Raw genomic sequence first — 23,822 nt, forward strand, 5'->3', positions numbered from 1 at the left:
TGTATGAATGGGTGTGTGAGCGTGTATGTGATTATGCCCTGCGATGGACTGGCACCCTGTCCAGGGTGTACCCTGCCTTGTGCCTGATGCTCCCTGGGATAGGCTCCAGGTTCCCCCGTGACCCTGAAGAAGGAGTAAGCGGTAGAAGATGGGTGGATGGGTCATCAAGGCTTTATAGTAATGGAGTCAGTAAGGGACCGTCTAAAAAGTGCCTGGGCAACTGTATAAGATTTTTATATGGCACAATAAGTTTATATGTGTAATAAAAATGTATATCATTAATAATAAATATGCTATAAAAAAACAAATTCTTTATCCATACTGTATCGTAACACTGCAATAAGTTAGATATCCTGTGAAGTAGACGACAATAACCTTAGTAGAATCTTATACAGTTGCCCAGTCATGAACTTTTTAGACGGTCCCTTACTGGCTCCGTTACTGTAAAGCGTTTCCCAAAGATTGGCTTCCGCGGGCTTTAACTGGAGAAATTTAAAAAATATATTCAGTTGTATTGGTCCTATGTCCACTCAATACACATTATTAAGACAATACACATTATGTCATTTTTGTGTGTTTATTTCTTGAGAAATAGAAGAGAGAAGCTCGAATGTACAGCGAATGTCCAACTTTAACGCGGTGCGCGCACGGTTTACAAAACTGAGGTCTACACCTGCCTGTATTTTTTTTCTTTCTTACCTGACACTAGTGGGCTCCGTAGTTAAGGCTTGCCTGGTAGAAGGAAAAAACTGAAAGCGCCGTGTTTTCATGCTTTTAATTTGAAAACTTTCACTGGTGTGCAGTTTGCGCCTGTAATGGTCGATGACGTTGCTGTCGTTGCTATGGTGACTGAACTGTTGACATGGCGCCTACGGTTAGGGAACAACGCGCGTGTGTATAATAAACAGAAAAGTAACCTGCGTCGTTAGAGTCCTGCACGTCTTTGGGTAATATGAAAACATTGTTTTATCTTGCACTTGTTTCTGTGGGTGATCATTTGTTTCGCAAACAAATATAACAATCTAATAGCCTGGTTATGCTCAGAGACATTACTGTGGAAAGAAAAGTTAGTCTTCATGGACATCGTACAGACTTTGCCTGGTCATTAACCATGCAGTTGTTTCTTTCTCTTCGATTCTGCAGAGTGTTTTTCTTGAAGTCTGTTTATAGAGCCAGTCAGGAATGGAGGTCGTGCTGCAAACTCCAAACACTTTCTCCGAAAATGTGAAGAAAAAGAAAATCCTACCTCTTAGACAACTGGTGGAGGAGACAACGAAGACCTCCAAAGCCTCTCATCACCTTCTTGAAACTAGTAAGAGTATGATTCATGACCTAAACCAGAGGTGTCAAATTCATTTTAGGTAACAGACCAGAGTACCGAAAAAAATTATTGTAGAAAAAAAAAAATTCTAATTACGGCATAATCACCAGCCACTTCAATAGGAAAAGGTGAAGAACTGCTCATTCATGCTATTATCCAAACAGCCAATCATGTGGCAACAGCTTACTGCATAATATCATGTAGATACTGGTCAAGAGCTTCAGTTAATATTCACATCAAAAATACAGCAAATAATCAGAAGGGGGGGGGGACATCACCTCATCTTTTTTCTATTAATCAGCTGCCCAGTTTCGGTGAGCCTGTGCCCAATGTAGCCTCAGGTTCCTGTTCTTTGCTCACAGGAGTGGAACCTGATGTAGAGTTGTGTTGTTGTAGCCCATCCACCTGACTGGCATGATGTTATTCCTTTCAGAGTATTCTGCTGTAGATTGGTTAATTGAGTTTCTGTGGTGCTTGAAAGTTTGTGAACCCTTTAGAATTTTCTATATTTCTGAATAAATATGACATGATAAAACATGATAAAACGTGTAAAACATGATCTGATTTTCACCCAAGTCCTAAAAGTAGAAAAGAGAACCAAATTAAACAAATGAGGCAAAAAAATATTATACTTGGTCATTTATTTATTGAAGAAATTGATCGAATATTACATATACATGGAAAGCCATCTTGGCCCAGATGCAGCAAAACAGGCCCAAACCATGATACTACCACCAGCATATTTCACAGATCTGATAAGGTTCTTATGCTGGAATGCAGTGTTTTCCTATCTCCAAACATAAGGCCAGGTTCACACATACTCCGTTTGCAGTGCGTATGCGGTGCATTTTTTTTCCCCTGTGCCCATGTTAACAGATTTTAGGATTCACACTGCTCAAAGATGTGGCGCGGCCAGTGTGTTACAGGAGCGGTGCAGTGCAGCAGTGCACCGATCGTTTCCGCACCAAGTCTATTTTTGCTGTGCTGTACGCGCTGAATTAAAGTGATAGCACATTGTTCATGGTCAAAATGAACACAGATTAACACGAAAATTTTGTCATTTCCCCATAAATGCATATAATTAAAGTATCCTATTGTTTTTCACAGTCATCTTATTACTTTAAGTAAAGCAAAGAAAACCAAAACACTTACCAGGAGTTGCAAAAATAACTAATGTGGTCAAAATTATATCTAAAGTGTATATTTTTTAATGTGAAATACAATATATCAAGCTGTGCAGTGTGTGGGTGAGAGGGGGAGACACTCGCATCTCAGTAGAAAGCAGCAATCACGTGACATACTGGTAGGTTGGAGAAAGTTGTGAATGACCAGCAGGATTTCTTGTATAAAGATTTAAATGCAAAAGAGAAGACATGGGAGGCAGTTTCCTCTACTGTTTGTGAGGATGGTAAGTTTTCATTTAAAATGTTTGTGATAATGCCTTTTTCACATAAGAGCAGTACCATGTTTAAATGTTTTGCCACTTGCTTGAGCAACGTAATATGTATCAAAGTAATGAATGGAATATTACATTGTTTATATTTATTGTGTTTAAACATGAATATGTCTTTGAAAGATTGTATTACTGTACTGTGTTGCTCTAAACTTTCATTCAAAGTCCTGTCACCCTCCACCTTCATGTCCTTTTCTGAATGTGTTCCGCCATGGATCAGTAGCACACTGAAACCGCGACTTATGTGAAAGCATAATGGTGTGTGCTGCTTCCGCACCGCATACATACTGCAATACTCACTGCATATGTACTGCAAACGGAGTATGTGTGAACCAGGCGTAATGCTTATCATTTAAACTAGTAGTTATATTTTGGTCTCATCCATCCAGAAAACATTTTCCCAATAGCCTTGTGTCTTGTCCACATGATTGTTAGCAAACTGCAGATGGGCAGCAATATTATTTTTGGAGAGCAGTGGCTTTTTCTTTACAACCCTGCCATCTACCATGCACACCATTGCTGTTCAGTGACATTTGGGTTTGAGATCAAAAGATAAATATGACATATCAGAATTTCAGTTTTCATTTCTTGATATTTACATCTATATGTGTTAAATACCTTTTGTTTGAACACACCCATTTTTTTTTTAACATTGGAACATTACTGATAGGTGTTTCTTGTTGGTGTGCCCTATTGATTGTTTAAACAATTAATAGCTCTGAATGTCTACTCTTAGTTTAAGCCTTGGGTTTCATTTGTGAAGACTGCATTTATTGTTCAAAGGCTGTCTATGGGAGAAAAGCAAGCCTTTTCGAAGATGAGAAAAAGGTAGAGTCTATGAGTGCCATTGCATAAGCGTTAGGCACAGCAAATACAACAATTTGGAATTTCCTGAAAAAGAAAGAGGCCACTGGCCTACTAACAACCAGACATCAAACAGACCAACAAAAGTAAACAACAGCAGTTGCTGTGAGACAACAACAACAACAACATTTTGAGATCTGTGAAGGAAAAACCATAAACAATCATTAACATCACCAACAACTTCCATGGGGCAGGGGTGAAGGTATCACAATCCACTGTTCAAAGAAGACTTGAAGAACAGAAATATAGAGACCATACCACAGAATGCATCCAAACTAATTTGGAGGAATTTCATTACGCAGTAAGACACTAACCAAAAACACTGCCAACACAATAAAAGACTTTATCAGGGGAAAAAAGTGGAAGGTTTTAGACTGGTCATGTCAATCACCAGACCTTAACCCAATTGAGCATGCATTTCACTTCCTGAAGATTAGACTGAAAGGGGACAATACCCAAAACAAACAACAACTAAAAGATGCTGTGGTTTAAGCCTGGAAAAGTGCAAAAGCAGAATTTAACAGTTTGTTGATGTCATTGGGTTTCCAGCTTGGTGCAGCTAGTGCAAGTAAGGGATATGCAGCCAAATATTAAGTGTTATTGACTATAATTTACGTTAAGACCATCTGTTCCTAGAGTTGAAGTTGAAATTCTGATCTATTGTCTCATATTCGTCTTTTTATCTGAAACCGAAAAGTCTTCAATGTATAGCAAAAACAAACGGACTGGCCTTGCCGTTCTAATACTTTCAGACTGTACAGACACACACACACACACACAAACACAGGCCCCTTTAATAGGAACACCTCTTCTTTTTTTTAATGGTATTATGATATTTTCACATAGAAAATCAAAAAAGCATTTCCATGCAGATATTCGGAACCAACAACTGGGTTGTCTCTTCTTTACTTTGAATGTCCTGCATCACTTTTGATGATAAAAAAAATAGGTGTAGGACAGAGCAGGACAGAGTTTGGCTGGGCAAGCTGACCATCAGTTAGTTTCACTTGGCCAAAGGGTCAGGGTTTCATCATTTGACTGCTCCAAGAGATAATCCCTGAAAAGAAGGGGAAGAGTCCTCCCCACTGTCTGTGTCTCCTTGATGTGGTTGCTCATGATGTTGTGGCATACATTTTCCAGGTGATTCTTGCCAGCCCTGGAAACTAAGTATGTAACTGTGGTTGTATGAACACTGCATAGGGTTCATTCAGAACCACCACTGATGATTCAAAAACCCAACCAGAAGGTTCCAGAGAAAGAGAGCTAAATGACAACTGTATTTAATGCAAATATTGTATCATACCTCACTTTGTGACTTTGCTGGAATGTCTTAAAATGCATGTTGAGAAGTTTCAACAATGCCATGAAATGCTGTATGATATCATAATAATGTATGTCATTGCATCCATATCACTGTTTTAGGCCCTTTTTAATCATTTAATACAGTATTGATTATCTTCTTCCCTTTGTGGAAGTTTGTAAACAAGTGTGAAATACCACTACCAGTATGAAGAGAATAACTGGTCCATACTGAATTTTTACCCGGTCACAGACAACAAAGAAGATGTTTTTCAAGACAAATATTTCACTGAGGTTGTCACAATGGTCACATTCATTATAGGGTAATGTAAGATGAGAGCTGACACTGGCCCTGTCACAAATAGTGCCCTATAATCCTTCTCCAAGCACTTTGGTGGCATAAACAAAGTGAAAATGTATTGTGCCTAGTCCTAGCAGGTGCATGAATTAAAAATGGGAATTTGGGACACAGCATCATCTTACCTCTCAGTACAGTGCACAGTTTTGTTAATACTGACTAATGTACACAGACTGTATGAACATTTACAACCATGTGTTGTAAATGCAAAACGGAGTAAACTAGCTAACTGTACTAGATATAGCTAACAAAATACTACACTGACAGTGTTTTACACTCAGCTTAGGTCAGCTGTTCTGTAGCCTTGTCAGTCACAGCAACTAGGAAAATAAAGCTCTTCATTCTGCTACAGCAAATATCTTCCATGCAGGAGAATAACAAAAGGCATGATGGAAACTGTAGTTACGGTTGAATTTAAATCATGGTTTAAAAAAGATTTGTAAAATGTAATTTTCCCCAAGTATAACAATCGACAACAATAAAACAGTTTAGGCAAAAGTGAAACCCCAAGTTGTTAGCATTTGTAATTGGGTCAATTGAATACTTGTTGAATGCTATCAATGCTATTACTTTTGAACTGATAGGACTGATAGGTTGATATATATTAATTTGCTTTGACTTTTTCAATTTGTTTAAGAGAAAAAATGCAAAAAAAGTTTTTTTCTTTCTACAGGGAGTTTTACCAAGGTTAAGAGCAATAACGTTGTTGAGGCTGAACCATCAGAACTGCATTTTAGTGGGTTTGAAGTGGGAAAGGACTACAAAAAGGTTGTGGTATGTGAAGTGGTTTTGAACAGTAATTAAAAAATACACACATATTGTATGTTGGGTCTCATTTATCAAGCTGGATATAAACATATTTATTTGTAAATTGTTTGGAGAAGCATTTACACAAGAAATCTGGCATTCATAAAAATCCAGTAATTTCAGAAAAATATGTGGATTCTACTCCAGAGTGTGTGTAAATTAGCAGAAGACAACTAACTAACTTCAATTGATCGGCTTAAAATGATGTAATTTGTGATGAGTTACAGTATTTTTACATATAGATTGCACTGTCAAGTTTAAATGAAATTTGTGAAAGCATTTGATATTAATGGCACTGACTAAAGAAATATTAAATATGCAAGCAAAGCAAACATAAATCCATAAATTAAGAGTACTGAGAGCAGTCATTCCATTAAGAATGCCATTCCATTGATAATGTCCAAAGGAGAATGGGCTACAATGGCACAGGCAGTGCTTAAGTTGTTTGCATTTGCCGTGGCATCTTTTTTTTTTTTTTATGCTGTGCAACACTTCATTAGAGCTTATAAGCTGTGCCGTGTAAGTACCCGGTAATTTACCAGTGATTGGCATTTATCAACATATGCACATGAGTATGAATAAAATCAGTGTTTCTAAAACTTTTGTAAATCTGGCACAAATTTTTAGTTTGGTTTATCTTACTCAAAAAGATTGAGAAATGAGGCCCATTGTTCTAAAACTGATTTATTAACATTAGGCTAGGTTTTCTATATGCACATAAGGAAAGTAAGTAGTAATGGGTAAAATCATTATTTTTTGTTATCTTAACAGAAATTGATTAATATTTCTCCTGAGGTGATCCATGTCCATATTCTTCCTACCCAAACCAAGTACTTTCGAACTGAATATACACAAAAGGTAATTATGCAAATAGAGATCATTGTTACTCTTCGTTATTTAGTGTTAGAATGTATATTTGTGTACTTATTATTACTTAATATTTCTAAAAGTTCTGGTGTGTTTTACATGTAGAGTCGACTAATTCCAGGACTTGCTCACACTATTAATGTACACTTCAGTCCAAATGAGTGGCGGTACTTTTTTGACAGCATCCGGATTCACTGCAAGGTCAGGCTATGTTTTGTTTAGTTACATTAGCATTAAATACAGACAAGAAATGATAGAACCCATTTGTTTATACCCAGACCTTATTGGTTGTGCTACACATTTGTTTTGCTTTAGGGGGAGGAGAATTTGCTGGTTCCTATTCATGCTTATCCTGTCATTGATGATCTTAATATTCCATCTTACATAAAACTGTTTCCTGTGCCATTGGGACATAGGTACCTGAACTTCCTTTTAATGGCTTATCATTGTTTACATCTTCACATCAATTCTATTACTGTGAGGCCTTAGGCTGTATACTGAAACATGTTTAATGTTAAACCCAGTTGTTACTTTGTTATTTCATGTAAGGCAGCGTTTTCTTAAATTTATCTTATATTTTCCATTTAAAAATTTTTATTTTATATGTCATACATCTACTTTTTGTAACAAAGTTACAAAGGTAGAAATGTTTCAATGTTTCTTCTTCTTCTTATGGGCTACTAAAACTCTCATGTCATGTTTTTCTGTCTTTTTGTTTAAAGCTCCACTTATGTGATTCCTCTGAGCTGCAGTTGTCCAGTAGACTTTGAGTTCCAGGTGCACTGCTTGAAGTCTCACGAGGCGTTTGGCATATATCCTTTGTCAGGTGACGTCTCTTGCCCAAGAATGTTTATAGAGCCGTATTCAGACTGGGCGGCATAATGCTAATATTTTCACAGAGAAAATTATTTGTATTCAGAGAAAGGTTACACAGTTACTCAAGTAGATTTTCTGGGTTCCCCATTTCAGAGAATGCAAATTTCCTGTGTGTATCTCATGCCTCATAAGTTACCAGCTTTTTCTTAAGTGTCTTAAGTTATTCATTAATGTCTAGACCACTGTCTTTAAAGACTAGCACTTGCCTTTAAGCTTGAAAAAAAAATCAGGGAGAGAAAATGAGGACTGAAGACAGAAATAGTGTTTTCTCTTTGCTATCAAATCTAATACAATATAGCATAAAACAAGAGACAATAAAAAGACTATATATGTATGAGAAGATTGCAAGTATTGTAAGGCACATCTAATAAGATGACGTTTACACGACAACAATGTACAAAAAACGGAAACATTTTTTCTTTGCGGTTTTGAAAAGATTCACATACAGACGAAAATGTCAAAACGTTCACACGGATCCGCGAAAACGACAAAAAATGCTATATTATGCATGCCAGGCCAGTAGTTGGTGATGTCACTTTGTAAACAAACACTACGTGCCTGCGCACATAAGCATTCTTCCACAGAGAAGAAGCAGAAGTTTTTTTCCATTCACGCTCGTCAACAACGCCATTGATGAAGTTTTCCCACTAACTGCTTGTCCTCCCAGGTCTTACCCAGACATGCCTTTTGAATACCCTTTGTCTGCATAGATGTGGGTTAATAATTTGGCGAATGTCACAAATGCGTCTCTGCTGGTCGTAGTAGTGGTGCAGTAAATCTACTTTTTGCTGGAGAAGCGTCAATAAACTCAAAATCTTGAGCAGCACAAACAATCCAGTAGTCCTCCATTGGAGTTTTGAATGTCTCGCGTGTTGTTTTGACGTAACCGCGCACATGCCTATAGACTGAACACATAATACACGTGCATGATGTCGTTTTCACAAATACTCGTTTTTTTACATTTACACAGAGACTATAATGGTATCCTTTTCAAAAACATGCATTTTGAAATCCGTTTTCAAAAATTTGTGTTTTCAGGCCCCAAAATGCCGTTCTCATGTAAACGAAAAGCCAAAATGTATAAAAAGTTTTCTGTTTTTAATTAAAAACGCCGTTGTGTAAACGGCCCTCAAGAGTGTAGCTATATTATAATTGACAGCTTATAATACAGCACGTTATATTATTTTGCATATATTTGTCTTTATGTTGCAATCTGACATATGTCCTCTCTGAGATAAAAGATCATTTTGTGGAGTTTAAAGGGACAACACTGTTAAATGATTAATATGGTTTCATATGTTGGGTGTATTTACAGCCCAAAAGATAAGTTTCAGCATGCCATATTGTGGTTACATCAAATTGGCTCTGGACTTAATAGTGCTCCATGCTCGAGCCGATATTGTGCAATAAAGAAGTCTAAGTTCAGAATCACACATAAGTAAAACCTTTGTTTTACTCAAACTCCACCCCTCATCCACAGTTCTCATGTAACTCTGAATAGTGCTTAAGCCTATAGTTACTTTGAGGTCTGAATATTGATGTGCACAATTTCGTCATTAAGTCCTCACTGCACGCTTAACTTCACCATGAATATGGCCCATCATTTTTGACATGCTTTATTACATTTGTGCCTCCTAGAAAGCCTGGCACCATCGCTCACTGCTAATTGAATGGAGACCTTTTGCAAATAAAATCAAGGCCACACACACACACACACACACACACACACACACACACACACACACACAATCTTAATTTTAATAATCTTAAATTTGTTCTGCTTGTGATACTAGGAATCATCCCAGCCAAAGGGAAGACAGACTTATCAGTGACATTCACACCACAGCAATATGGAACAGCTGAAATCACTCTACAGCTGGTCATCTCTCAGTTCAACTCAAAACCCTTCATCTGCACATTAACTGCATCCTGCTCTCCTAATCTGACTCTAAAGTACTGTTAGTTAGTTTTTATCTTTCATACTAATCTTTTGGTAGTAGATGCAGATTTTTGGAATTATAGATTGTATATTGTTATAGCGTATACAGTAACTAACAAAGCTATGGTCCTGCCTCTGCATTAGCCAACAGAGAGAAAATGAAGAGAAAGCTAAAACTGCCAAAGATCTACAAAAAGAAGACGTTGTGTACCTTGTTGCTCCCAAACTAAAGACTAAGGTGACATCAAGGATAAAGATGGTATTCTGTATAAAAATCATTACTGCTATAGACACTGCTACAGTGCACAATGACATTTTGTTCTTTTCAAGTGAGTTTAAAGCTTTAGAATTTGAAATGTTAATATTGTCCTTTAATTTTTTTTTTATAGCACACTAAGAAGAAGATAAAATCAGACCCATATAAACAGAGCTCTGATGTAGATATTTCCAACCATGCTAAACTTGCTAAAATGCTAATTCAACACCAAGACAAAATGAGCTACAAGGATCTCAGAAAGGGTGAGTAAGAAATGAGTGTTAAAAATTCAAGAGCCAACATAGAGTACTTGAACAGAAGATAACTTCAAATTTCTTATATATATATATATGTTTATACACTGTATATTTTGCAATTAATTTCATAAATTCATTGAACTATCTGTAGTAGAACCCAGAAAAAGCTTTCTGTGGCAGTAAAAACTGTATCAGCATAGATGTTACAGGAGTTGAAAGAATACAACTTCTTTAAACCATTTAACTGTTTAGTGTGGAGTAGCATCTGGAATATTCAATGATAGTGGAATATCAGTGGTGGGGAAAAACGATTTTATGTTCAAAGTAAAATGTTCTACATACTGTAAACAACACTGTTATAGACATGCCAAATAAACACCTCTAAATGAATATTATTTTATTTGGACATGTAGAATAGCATTAATATAGGGTAGTTTATTTAACGTTGAACAAAAAGTTCTCACACCATTGGAAAAATGGGGAAATTGTGAATGGCAGGATAACATTTGGTGAGGATGTTGGAAATCAGGAGGGTTGAATAGTGTGCTCAAGGGGGTCATTGTAGGTCATTTAAATAATATAAGGATGCCCAACTCAGTTACGGTTGTAGACAGGGAAAAATGATTACTTTTTTCCATCTATTAAATGAATAATAAATGCACAGATGTGCTGAAAAGAGAATGTCTTTAGTTTACACATATAGCAGCTGTTTTCCACCATACAGTCCAATTATTTTGTGATGTATTCTTACTGAAGCATTAGTAGCACACAAGTCACCAGCCCTGTCTGTATTTTGGCATTATTAATGAATGCTGTGCATGTTAAATGTGAGGTTTTTAGACATGTGGAATATGCATGCTCAAAAAAATGTCATGCTCAAAAAAAAACATGATTTATATATTAGTGATCTAGTAAGTTTTTCAATTAAAGTGCTTTTTAAAATTCTGTTAAATATTTGGGAGGAGAAACCATGGCAACAGGTAGCAACATTCATAGCGACCAGTATAGAGTGATTTGAATGATATGAAGTTAAAACTGCTTTAGCTATGGTGAAACTGAGTACATTACCATTACTGAGAATAAACAGACATCACGTTATTTTTTGTTTCGTTTTTAGCCATCGTTCTTACGACATTTACCATAAACATTTGTGTTTAATTGTGTTTAATTCAATAAAGCCTTGCCCCATACCAAGACTGCATACCAGACAAGACAGATGAGAGAGGCTGCATTTGAAAATCAAGTTCAAGTAAATGCTCAAAAAGATAGAGCTAATCATCTTCAATGGTATGCAATATGTTCACATACATAAAAAACACTAACAGCTGTGTGTACAGACTCTGTGATAAGTGTAATGTGGCCAACAGCAGTTTTATTGGAGCTTGTAGTATTTTTCTCCGTTCTCTAGGCAGGTCCAACTAGGTGATGATTTATTTTCAGCAGAACAGAAAATAAAAATTCTGAAGGAACAGGAAGTTGCAGCTGCTGAGTATATGGTATGGTCATGAACTAATTCAAAATGTATTAAAAGGTTAATTAACAAATTTGTATATGCATTAAAAAAAGAAAACATTTAGTAGTTTAATGTTTTTGTCTTCATAAACCTGATGTTTACATCATGTTTTATTATACAGTGTGATTACAGTCTTTTATACAGTATGTGTTTGCTCTAGATGAACAAAGACATGGGTGGCAGAGAGATGGATATTGTGCAGATTTTTCCAAAACTGTCATCTCATCGTGTTGTGCGTTGTGCAGGACAGGTAATGCCTGAGGAAAAATAAATTAATTAACACCAGCTTTCACTTATGCAGTGTTTAGTCAGTGTTTTTGCAGACCAAAACAACTGGTCCAAGTCCAACTGAGCTGCAGTCAAGCTCTGGTGTGGTTCGTTTACAGTGAGAAAGTGATTTGATCCTGAATTTTCCAGAATACAGGAAGTGAATCAAAAATGCCATGTGTTTTGGGTTGCAAACTGGGGCAGAGCTAAATGAGTGCTCTGGAGATTTGTGCTGAAAATAAACAGAAGATGCGATACACAAAATGTTTTAAGCTAGTTATGTCTGTAATTATCTAGTAATATATTCAGCGCTACTCCATGTTCGTTGTGCGCTGGTGATTGTTATGATTCGACAAAAGTTAGTTGACTTTTTCAACTTGATGAGAAAACAAACCAAACCAAATAGCACCCGAACCAAAAGTATGCATTTATTTTTTTCAGCAACCAGACTTATAGGTGTGAAAGCATGATAGCCTATACCTAATATACCTAATATTTAGATGTGTTAGTCCACAGCACATCTCTCAAAGCCTGAACACAACTTTTTTTTTTGCAGCACCCTGATTGCAGTCCTGTGTTCTACATTTATGGCAGTAGCCAACTGGAGGTCAGATGGCGAGTGCTTAGGCTCTTCCAACAAACTGTTCGTAAGGTAAAGTAGTTAATTTGTTGGCAGTGTTTACTTTTTATCAGCTATAATTTCATTACTATACATATTTCTTATATGATTGTGACATTTTGGATTAAAATAGTATACCTTGTAACCCATACAAGGTAGATTTTTACACTATTTTTAAAATTAAATTTACTAGGTTTTTTTTTTTAAGTGAATTTGTATAAGAAGCCAAAAATCCACAAAAAAGGAAAAATAAATGTAATGCTATATCGGTCATAATGTTATTTGTTTAGGTCATTCTGCAAGTCCGTATGAATAAGAGGCTGCTTCTGTTGCGAGAACTGCTAGCTTCCAGTACAAAGAGGCAAGTCACAGGAGAAAAAAACAAAGGTGAGGCAAAAGATTTATTGACCTTCCATTAATTCGGTTTATGAACCTCACATTTTGTCATATAGGTTCATAATGCGATGACTTTTTATGTCCGAACATTTTCATGCGGTGGTCTGAGGATTAGTGCAATTCTTGTTTAAATTTGTACAGTTGTATGCAAAAGTTTGTCATAGCTTGTCATAAATCAGACCCTTGTCATAAATCAGAAATTTTGTAAAGTGTAAAGATGTAAACACAACCTCTGCAGCAAACTTTTAAAAAATTGCATTTTCTGCATATGTTAATGTACAGTTACTTCAACAAAATATGTAATTTGATGAGGGGTGGCCAGACTTTTGCATACAACAGTAAATATATTAATACAAAGACATTCTATAAAATTATGCACTATGCATTACGGGAGCATCGCTTCATGCACTTCCCTTCTTACCCTGACACGCCCATCACTTTGGAATAGGGTCAATCTGGACTCATCAGATCACCTTTTTTTCCCACGGTCCATTTTTTATTCTCCTTATCAAATTGAATTTTTTTTTTCTGATTAGCCTTCCTAACAAGTGGTTTTCTTGTGGCCACACAGCTGTTTAATCCAAATCCTGTAAGTTCTCATTGCATTGTGCATGTTGAAATGCTCTTACTTTCACCATTAAACATGGCCATGAGTTCTACTGTTGATCTTTTACGATGTGACTTCACCAAGCGATTTAAAGATCATGAGCATTCAAGAATTTTCTGACCACATTTCTTTTGCAAAAGTTGACAGTTCACCACTATCCTTCCAACTTTTAATAATGCGTTGGACAGTTCTTAACCCAATTCCAGTGATTTCAGCAACCTCCTTTGTTTTCTTTGCATGATGATAATGGCCAATAATTTGCACAGTAACTTCTTTTCACGACAATTCTGACAAGAAATGAGAAGCTACACACTGTGGGTTAAAACTCAGTTAGGGTTAAAATAATTGTTGCCAGCTGAAACATATTAATCACTGCAATAATGATCCAGTCATAGGCTCTTAAGTATTTGCTTATTTAAATATAAACAGCAACCTTTGGCCATGCAGTGTAATATTTAGAGGCTCAATCTACAATGTAGGATTTTATATATGTGGACATCACATTGCAAATGTTTCAGCGCTTGCCAAATATATGCTTGATTTTTCTATTTTAAAATGTACCCTTATTCATCAATGACCCACACACACACAAAATAATTACAGGATTAATTCACATTAATTTGTATGTTTGTCTCGAATCTCTCGTTCTAGGCATATATGAAAAAAAACAACTTTTAAATTTGTCATCAGAAAAGCTGCTGCCCTTCAGATCACCCATCTTTCCTTCTACAAACCACCCTGATGAACTTGTGAGTACCACTATAGAAAAATCAGAAAATCAGAATTATGCTCAAAAAGTTCTACCTTGGTCTCATCAGACCATAACACATTTTGCCACATGGTCTGGGGTGACTGTATGTATGTTTGTATATATGAGAAATCCACCCTCCCTCATAGCCCAGACATGTGAAAGTCACATGCAGGGAGTGACCAGTACTTGCCAGATATTCCTGCAGCTCCTTTAATGTTGCCATAGGTCTCTTGGCAGCCTCCTGATAAATATTTGTCTTGTCCTTTCCCAAAACATCCTGTTTTTGGTAATGTTACTGTGGAGCACCATTCTCCACTTGTTGATGGCCTTCAAGGTGTTCCGTGGTGTATCTAATGTTTTGATACACCTTTTGCTTTTCTACCCCTCTACTGATCAATACTTTATGAGCTCTTTGTGCACCATGGCTTCAGCGGTTGATTGTCAAGAAAGATGTCAAGAAAATCCTACAGAAAACTTACCTTTATTTGGGGTTAATTAGAATCACTTCATGGATGACAGGTGTATGATGTGTATTTTGAACATAAGTTTGAATGTGATTGGCTTATTCAGAGCACAGTCACATGTGCCTGTTACACCCCCACCACCACCCTGTCGGCCTGGGGTTGGAGCTGAGCTTTATAAGCCGCCCTGCGATCCAATCATAAAAAGTGTGGAACAGCAGATCAGGCTTGCTCGTCACGCTGACTCCCAAACTCCTTTATAAATAGTTCCACAAACTGAGTTACATTGTTGAGTTCCCTAGACCCTGTACTGGCCAGATGCTCCGGCCACTGGTGGGCCTGGCCATAGAACCAGGACACCATGAACCCGAGCCACTGCCTCTTGTCAGGCTTGGGGTTCGCCAGGCTCGTAAAGCCTAACTGGCAGTGGAACAGGAACTGCCTCTGGTAGTCAAACAATCCATAATTCGGGTCTGGGAGATCTATGGCAGTCCACTGAGGAAACTGGACTGAGTCAAATTCTGTCCAGACATGCCTTGTTAAGCTGGCGTGACGTTCTCCTTGCTTTCCTGCTGCTTCCATGTTAGGGCGAAGTATTTTGTCATGTAATGGAAGATGAGAAGGAAGTAATTTGAGGTTTGGCAGTTCAATCAGCAAACAAATCCAAAGGTACAGACAGAAATCAAAACAGAAAACAGGCAAGGGTCACACGATCAGGCAAGGCAGAGAAGCAAGGTCGATAGAGTAAACAAAGTCAAAACCAGAATAACAACTCGAAATCAAGGCTTGAGACAAACAACAGAGACAAATGGCTACTGAGCATAATACTTCACAAAAAACTAGTGAATGAGTAGTCTCTTTTATGTGTGGTGTTGTTGAGAGTGTAATTAGGAACAGGTGTGTCTGATTAGTCTTCAGGAGAAGTTGATGTGTCTGTGTGTAGCTTTAGGAGTTGTTGTTGGCGACCATGTTTGTAGTTTGCGGTGCATTCTCAGAAATGGAGTCGCTAGTTTGCTGTGACATGACAGTAAAATATTTCAGTTAACTATATGTCCTTTTGGGAGCTATCTGGGTATCTGGTCTTAAAATGAATGTTGATCTATTTATAGATAAAAAATGTACAGATGCATCAGATTTAGCACTCAACATTCTTGATATTTCAGTATCACTATAAAAAATCTAATGGTCATATTCTATTTATTACAAATTTTGATAATGATGTCTCTTTTCATTTGTTTTTAGGCCATTAACAAAATTGGAAATGTTCATGTGGGGCTGATGGAAGAAGATTTGACTTGTACCATTCCGTTTTTTAATCTAAAGGTATTCTCTTCTTTTATATATATATATATATATATATATATATATATATATATATATATATATATATATATATATATATATAATCTCAGATGTCTTTTATTGCAGCTAATATATATTTGTTTTTCATTTTATTATCTATCTGATCTATTAGCTTGCTAGCTAATGTTACTTATGTAGGCCTTACAGAAGCTGAGAATTTTTTCTCTCCTGATTCAATAATGCCACTTGGTTTAAAAGAAAAAAAAAACAACTGTATGTACTGCACCTTTGCTAGTAATGGCTACTTCTCCAGGTCCCTCAGCATTACAAACTTATGGGCTACCGGGAAGTTACTGTGTATGATTCCAAAGCCTCTTTTGCCCACAAAAAACAACGTAGGCTACTGCGCACAGGAGCACAGGTAACACAGTTGCATTCAATTATGATATTCCTTTGCATAGCCTAATTTCATTTGCATTGTCAATTTGTCATTTATGTTGTGTGTTTTTTTTTGTTTTTTTTTACATAATGAACTGCTGCCCATGGTGATGTCTCCTGATCTAAACTCCTACAAGGAGAAGGACCAGCAGGAAGAGGAGAGACCAGAGCCAGACTACAACCCCGTGTTCTTTTTCAGGACTCCTCATAATGTGTTAAATCCACAAAATGCACACCCTCTCAGGATCTTTGTAAATACTTGTCTTTATATTTCATCTAACTCTTTAACCAGTGCCAAATAATTTAATGCATGTTCACTTTGTCAGTGTATTAAACAGTTTTTGAGACCAGACAAATGAAGCTGGTCATTTGGGTTGTGTCATCACTAATGAGTCTCTTCAGTGCCAAAATTGAGCTATAATACATACTTTTTTTTAGTTTTGTGATCAGAGTGTTTGAGTTTATTATACTCTTGATTGCTTATTATGCTTATTGCTTATTATACCCTTGTTTATTTCAGAACCCTGCTCCAAGTGTGTGTGCCTTCAAACCAACCCCATCATACCTAGAGAGTGACCCAGAGTTCCATCTGTGTCCACTGACAAGACAGACCATCTGTAAAGACAACGTTGTGGAAGTCCATACCAACAAAACTCAAAAGAAGTTTTTAGACAGAGAGGCAAGCAGCTGTGAAAGCTTTTACCTATCTTAGGGGGACAAGAGGAAATTGGTTATATTTTGGGGTTAAGCCACATTAAATTACATATTAGTTAGAAAAACAAATTATTTTATTGTTGTAATACATATTGTCAAAAAATTAAAAAATCACTGAATACCTAGTAATGTGAGTCAAAACACACTAGGAAAGATAGTTCAATCTGTTGAGTTTTACAGCTTTTGTATATATGCATTTCTACAGAATATACAGTTGAGGCCAAAAGCTTATGTACTGGCAGGTCCATATGTATTTGGACAGTGACTCAATTTTCATAATTTTGCCTCTGTACACAACCACAGTGGATTTGAAATCAAGATTTGATTAAAGTGTGTACTTTCAGTTTTAATTCAAAGGGTTTAACAAAAATGTTACATTACATTTTTATGTAATGTAACATAGGAATTACAGCCATTTTTTCATAGTGCCACCATTTTCACAGGCTCAAAAGTAATTGGATAATTGACTGATAAGCAGTTTCATGGCCAGGTGTGGACTGTTTCCTCATTATTTCATAACAAATTAAGGAGATAAAAGGTCTGGAGTTGATTCCAAGTATTTAATTTATGGTTGTTAGCTGTTCATGGGAACTCTCAATATGCGGTCCAAAAAGGTGCTGATGCATTTGAAACAACCCATCATGAGGCCAAAAAAAAAAACCACAAAACAGACCTATCTGAGAGATAGCAGAAACTCTAGGAGTGGCCAAATCAACAATTTGGTACATTCTTAAAAATGAGGAATGCACTTCTCAGCAGCACCAAAAGGCCTGGAAGATCACGGAAGACAATGTGGCGACAGGCCGGCGGCCAGCGCACAAAAAACAAAGATCGCTCCTCCCGCGACTGCTGCTGAGCTAACTCTTCAGCACCACGAATGTTTTGGACAGCCGGAGAGTGTGTGGGTGCGGGGTGGGGCCGCGGACACACACACGGCTGGTGAATGGTGTGCGGCACGGCAAATTTCCACCATCCAGCAGCTGAGAGGAGAGTATAAAAGGGCGATCCTCCGCTCGCAAAGGGAAAGAAGGCTCTCCGGGCATGTGCACTAATCCATGTTGTGTGTTTTTCAGACGAGACCGACGTGAGCGAAGACTCCACCCCCTGACGGCACCCATGGCGTTGCCTCATGGATAAAAGGGATCCCCACTGCTTGGGAAAACCCCAGCACAACCCTGGCAGCCACGCAGACGACTGAGCACTTCATCTCACGGTCACACTTTTGCACACACGCGCGCGCACACACACACCCTCTCACGGACTTTGTAAATAAAATTTCCACACGTGTTCACATGAAGCAGCCTCTTGTGTGTCTGTCCTCTGCCCACCGCTAACTAAATTCCCTACACTGGTGGGGGCACTGAGCACAGAAAAATATAATAAAATTTTTTAATATACATTAAAAATGTATATACATATAAATTTTTTATATATATATATATATATATATATATATATATATATATATATATATATATATATATATATATATAAAATAAGTAAATTGTTACAAATGGATCCCGCGCTACAGCACCTCCTGGAAACCAATCTCCAGGAGGAGGCCGTGACGCAGCAGCTTGCCCAAAGCCTGCAGGTCGCGATCTGGGAGCTTATGGCCCTAAAAGTAACCCCCCTGCAGCCGCCATGCCCCTTGAGGATCCCAGCCAAGAAGCCCCCATTGATGACAGAGGACGACATCGAGGCCTACCTAGAGGCCTTCGAACGGGTCGCTCATCGCGAAGACTTGGGCACCGACGAGCAGCCACGCATCCTCGGCCCGCTGCTCTCCGGAGAGGCGCGCAAGGCCTACTAAACCCTCTCTCCGAAGGAAGCAGCAGACTATGGAGAAGTAAAGAGGGAGATCCTGGCATGGTGTGGGCGAACCCCCCACCAGGCGGCATCAGGGTTCCACCGGTGGAGCTACAGGCCTGGGGTCAAGCCACACGGACAGACGGACGCACACCTGCGCATCACCAAGAGGTGGCTCCAACCAGACCTGTATACCGCCACCAAGGTGGCAGAGAAGGTGGCCATGAATCACTTCCTGAGAACCGTGCCGCCCACAGAAGGCCAGGCCATGGGGATGCAGGCGCCCGGGACACCCAAGGAACTACTAACCGCCCTAGAACGCGCCTTGGCCACCCTGGAACTCGGCCGGGAAGGACGGCGATCCCTCAGCCTACCTAGAGTAATCCCGCCATGCCGGTTTAAATTCCAGCGCTACTCTAGGAGGGGAGGAACCAATGAAGACAGCCTGTCTACGGGACGCCCAGAGACAAGCCCATGCCAATGGAGCCGGACCCGGTGACGCCAAAGAAGGCCAAGAGACCCTGGCTGGCAGGGTGCGGCCTCCACACGCTGGCTAGCCCAGCTCCCAAGTCCAGGGGGGTGCCCCAGTGAGCAAAGGAGGCATGAGTCCGGCGGCCTGCTGGGTGCAAGTCGAGAGGGACATCACAGCTGAAGGTGAACCGCACACACACGCTAACCCAATCTTGTCTGTGTTCCAACAGGTGCAGGGGAACTTCGGCCTGGAGCAGAAGGAGGACGACTGCCTGAAACATTGCTTGGCCCAGGGGCATCAGATAGAAGGGGTCGACCAGAGTCCGGACCAGAGACTCCCCTCATCCTACTTTCTCGTCAGGGGAGGTCTGCTGTACCAACAGGCCAGCTGTAGATTGGAAAGCGCGGTCCTCTTGGTAGTCCCCAAGACGAAGACACAAACACTGCACCTGGCCCACGCCCATCCGCTCGGGGGCCACCTGGGGGCATGAAAAACCCTGGAAAAGCTGAAGGACTGCTTTGTCTGGCCAGGGATGGATGCAGAGGTCCGGGGCTTCTGCCAACAGTGCCCCCAGTGCCCGCGCACTGCCCCAAGGAAGCCCCTGCTGGCGCCCCTCATCTCTCTTCCCATCATAGGCGTCCCTTTCAAGAGGGTTGGCATGGACCTCATGGGGCCGCTCCCCAAATCCGCCCGGGGCCACGAGTACATACTTGTCATCATGGACTACGCCACCCAATACCCCGAGGTGGTGCTGCTACGCAAAGCCACCTCCCATAACATTGCTAGAGAACTGGTGCTCCTGTTCAGCCGTGTGAGGATACCGAAGGACATTTTGACAGATCAAGGTACGCCTTTTGTCTCTAAATTAATGTCTGATCTCTGTCGGCTGTTGCAGGTAAAACACCTGAAGACGTCCGTCTACCACCTGCAGACCGACGGGCTCGTCGAGAGGTTCAACCAAACCTTGAAGCGGATGCTACATCAGGTGGTAGACGAGGAAGGGAGGAATTGGGACCTCCTCCTACCTTACATCCTTTTCACCGTCCGGGAGTGCCCCCAAGCCTCCACGGGCTTCACCCCCTTTGAGTTCGTCTTCGGACGGTGACCCCGAGGATTGCTGGACACACTGTGGCACGGGAAGCCTGAGAGGAACAGCCCTCCCCGTTCCGCTTGGTCATCGATTACATGCAGGAGATGCAGGGGAGGATTGACCGAGTGGCCCCGATCATCCAGGAACGTATGAGAGCCACCCAGGAGGAGCAGAAACGAGTGTACAACCGCCCAGCACAACCCCGGGAGTTCCAGCCTGGCGAACGGGTGCTCCTACTAGTGCTCCTGCAAGTTCCTGGCCTGGTGGCAGGGCCCATACATAGTCCTCGAGCGGAAGGGGGCCATGAACTATCGCCTGCAGCAGCCTGGTAAATGAGCGGAGACTCAAACATACCATGTGAACCTACTAAAAAAAAATGGGTAGAGCCAGCACCATTAGTGTCTGCGTTCGCGGCCCTGGACACGGGTCACAACGAGGGTACCTTGGTCCAGCTGGGTGAAGACCTCACCCCCACACAAAGACAGGAGCTATCAGAGTTGGTGGGTCAATTCACGGATGTTTTTTCTACCTCCCCAGGAATGATGCAGCTGGTGCACCACGAGATCAAGACCCGCCCAGGAGTGGTGACAACATCATAGAGAAGTCCAACAGCCCCTGGTCCAGCCCTATCGTAGTCGTGCCGAAGCCCAATGGAAGTATGCGCCTCTGCAACGACTTCCGGAAGCTGAACCAGGTCTCAGAGTTTGACAGCCATCCCCTCCCCCGAGTAGATGAACTAGTGGAGCGATTGGGGAGGGTCCGGTTCATCGCCACCCTGGACCTAACAGAAGGCTACTGGCAAATGGCTCTGGCACCAGAGGCGAGACTGAAGACGGCCTTCAGCATGGCGAATGGCCACTGGCAGTACCAGGTTCTCCCCTTTGGGCTACACGGAGCACCCGCAATGTTCCAGCGGCTGATGGACATTGCCCTGCGATCCCATCATGCCTTCGCAGCCGCCTATCTGGACGATGTGGTCCTACACTTCTCCACTTGGTCTGATCACCTGTTCCACCTGGGGGAGGTCTTGAAGGAGCTCTGGAAGGCCAGGCTCACAGCCAACCCCAAAAAGTGCCACCTGGGGCTGACCGAGGCACAGTACCTAGGGTACCATATTGGCCGGGGCTTACTGAAGCCCCAGACGAAGAAAATTGAGGCAGTGAAGGATTATCTCCAGCCTACATCGAAAAAACAGGTACATGCCTTCTTGGGGTTGGCGGGGTACTACCGTAGGTTCATGCCTAACTTCTCCTCTGTAGCCTCCCCCCTCTCAGATCTCACAAAGAAGGGCCAGCCGGACTGGGTGAAATGGTCTGCAGAAGTGGAGCGGGCGTTCCAAGCCCTGAAGGAAGCCCTCATCAGCACCCCTGTGCTACGTAACCCGGACTTCGCCCTTCCGTTCACAGTGCACACAGATGCATCCGAGACAGGGCTGGGCGCTGTTCTTCAGTGGAGAGGAGCACCCGGTCCTCTACATCAGCCGAAAGTTGTCCCCAGCTGAGAGGAGGTATGCGGCTGTGGAAAGAGAGGCCCTGGCAATAAAGTGGGCCATCGAGGCGCTGCGTTATTACCTGGCCGGTCGGCACTTCATCCTGGTGACAGACCACGCCCCACTGCAGTGGATGGCCAAGGCCAAGGACACTAAACGCCCAGGTAACCCGATGGTTCCTCTCGTTGCAGGATTTCTCTTTCCAGGTCCAGCACCCAACATGGGAATGCAGATGGCCTCTCACAACATGATGCATGGCCCAACACACAACGGCAGTAGGCTCGGAGCTGGGGGGGGGCTATTGTGGCGACAGGCCGGCGGCCGGCGCACAAGAAACAAACATCGCTTCTCCTACGACTGCCGCTGTGGTGCTGAAGAGACAGCTCTGCTTCAGCACCACGAATGTTTTGGACAGCCGGAGAGCGCATGGCTGCAGGGCAGGGCCGCCGAAACACACACGGCTGGTGAATGGTGCGCGGCACAGCAAATTTCCACCATCCAGCAGTCGAGGGGAGAGTATAAAAGGGTGATCCTCCGCTCACAAAGGGAGAGAAGGCTCTCCGGGCATGTGCACTAATTAATGTTGTGTGTTTTTCAGACGAGACCGATGCAAGCGAAGACTCCACCCCCTGACGGCACCCACGGCGCTGCCTGACAGACAAAAGGGATCCCCGCCACTCGGGACAACCCCAGCACGACCCTGGCAGCCCTGCAGACGACTGAGCACTCCATCTCACGGTCACACTTTTGGTCAAACGCGCACACACACACACACCCTCTCACGGACTTTGTAAATAAAATTTCCGCACGTGTTCACCTGAAGCAGCCTCCTGTGTGTCTGTCCTCTGCCCACCGCTGACTAAATTCCCTACAACAGCTAAAGTTGATGATTGCAGAATTCTTTTCTTGGTGAAGAAAAACCCCTTCACAACATCTAACCAAGTCAAGAACACTCTGGAAGAGGTAGGCACATCACTGTCAAGGACTAAAATCAAAAGCTGCCTTCATGAATGTAAATACAGAGGGTTTACCTCAGGATGCAGGTAATATTCAAGAACAGAAAGACCATATTAGACTTTGCTAGAAAACATCTGATAAAGCCTGCCCACTTCTGGGACAAGAATCGTTGGACAGATGAAACCAAGATTAACTTGTACCAGAATGATTGGAAGGGAAGATTATGGAGAAGGAAAGGAAGGGCTCATGATCTAAAGCATACCACATCATCTGTCAAACATGATGGAGAAAGTGTTATGGCACGGGCATGTATGGCTGCCAACTGAACTGGGTCACTGATGTTCATTGATGTGGCTGCTGAGAGACATAACAGGATACATTCTGAGGTGTATAGAGCTATACTTTTTGCTCAGATTGAGTCGAATGCTGCAAAACTTATAGGATGGCGCTTCACAGTACAGATTGCTAATGACCCAAAACACACGGCGAAAACAACTCAAGACCTTCTTAAGGCAAAGAAACAGAATGTTCGTAAATGGCAAAGTCAGTCACCTGATCTCAGCCAAATTGTGCATGCTTTCCACTTACTGAAGACAAAAGGCAGAAATACCCACAAACAAGCAGCAACTGAAGACGGCTG

At 41.0% G+C, this 23,822-nt stretch overlaps 1 protein-coding gene across 3 annotated transcripts; it reads left to right on the plus strand.

The window, feature by feature from the left end:
• The first annotated feature begins 810 nt into the window (after positions 1–810).
• cfap221 (cilia and flagella associated protein 221) lies at positions 811–22,958 on the plus strand. Of its 3 annotated transcripts, XM_053615467.1 has the most exons (22): positions 811–947; positions 1,144–1,312; positions 5,969–6,069; positions 6,874–6,960; positions 7,075–7,170; positions 7,285–7,385; positions 7,692–7,795; positions 9,639–9,798; positions 9,929–10,043; positions 10,174–10,303; positions 11,476–11,584; positions 11,706–11,793; positions 11,971–12,060; positions 12,634–12,729; positions 12,987–13,083; positions 14,351–14,448; positions 16,154–16,234; positions 16,527–16,634; positions 16,789–16,902; positions 17,172–17,330; positions 19,876–20,491; positions 22,824–22,958. In XM_053615467.1, exons 2-21 carry the CDS (start codon positions 1,183–1,185, stop codon positions 20,134–20,136), a joined length of 2,325 nt encoding a protein of 774 aa, XP_053471442.1. In that variant the 5' UTR covers positions 811–947; positions 1,144–1,182; the 3' UTR covers positions 20,137–20,491; positions 22,824–22,958. The 3 variants fall into 3 exon arrangements, with proteins under 3 accessions (XP_053471442.1, XP_053471443.1, XP_053471444.1); XM_053615468.1 differs by lacking the exons at positions 19,876–20,491; positions 22,824–22,958 and adding an exon at positions 18,439–18,662; XM_053615469.1 differs by lacking the exons at positions 16,789–16,902; positions 17,172–17,330; positions 19,876–20,491; positions 22,824–22,958 and having other exon boundaries at positions 16,509–16,622.
• The last annotated feature ends 864 nt before the right edge of the window (positions 22,959–23,822 follow it).

This window comes from Ictalurus furcatus, chromosome 26 (assembly GCF_023375685.1).
Source record: "Ictalurus furcatus strain D&B chromosome 26, Billie_1.0, whole genome shotgun sequence".
Taxonomy (NCBI): domain Eukaryota; kingdom Metazoa; phylum Chordata; class Actinopteri; order Siluriformes; family Ictaluridae; genus Ictalurus; species Ictalurus furcatus.

Excerpts from the sequence above, each read along its gene's own strand:
- cfap221 (XM_053615467.1), top strand. The coding sequence starts at position 1,183 with ATGGAGGTCGTGCTGCAAACTCCAAACACTTTCTCCGAAAATGTGAAG. Across the intron at positions 6,070-6,873 it reads AGGACTACAAAAAGGTTGTG|AAATTGATTAATATTTCTCC; the intron begins GTATGTGAAGTG and ends TTATCTTAACAG. Across the intron at positions 17,331-19,875 it reads AGAAGTTTTTAGACAGAGAG|GTGCAGGGGAACTTCGGCCT; the intron begins GCAAGCAGCTGT and ends GTGTTCCAACAG.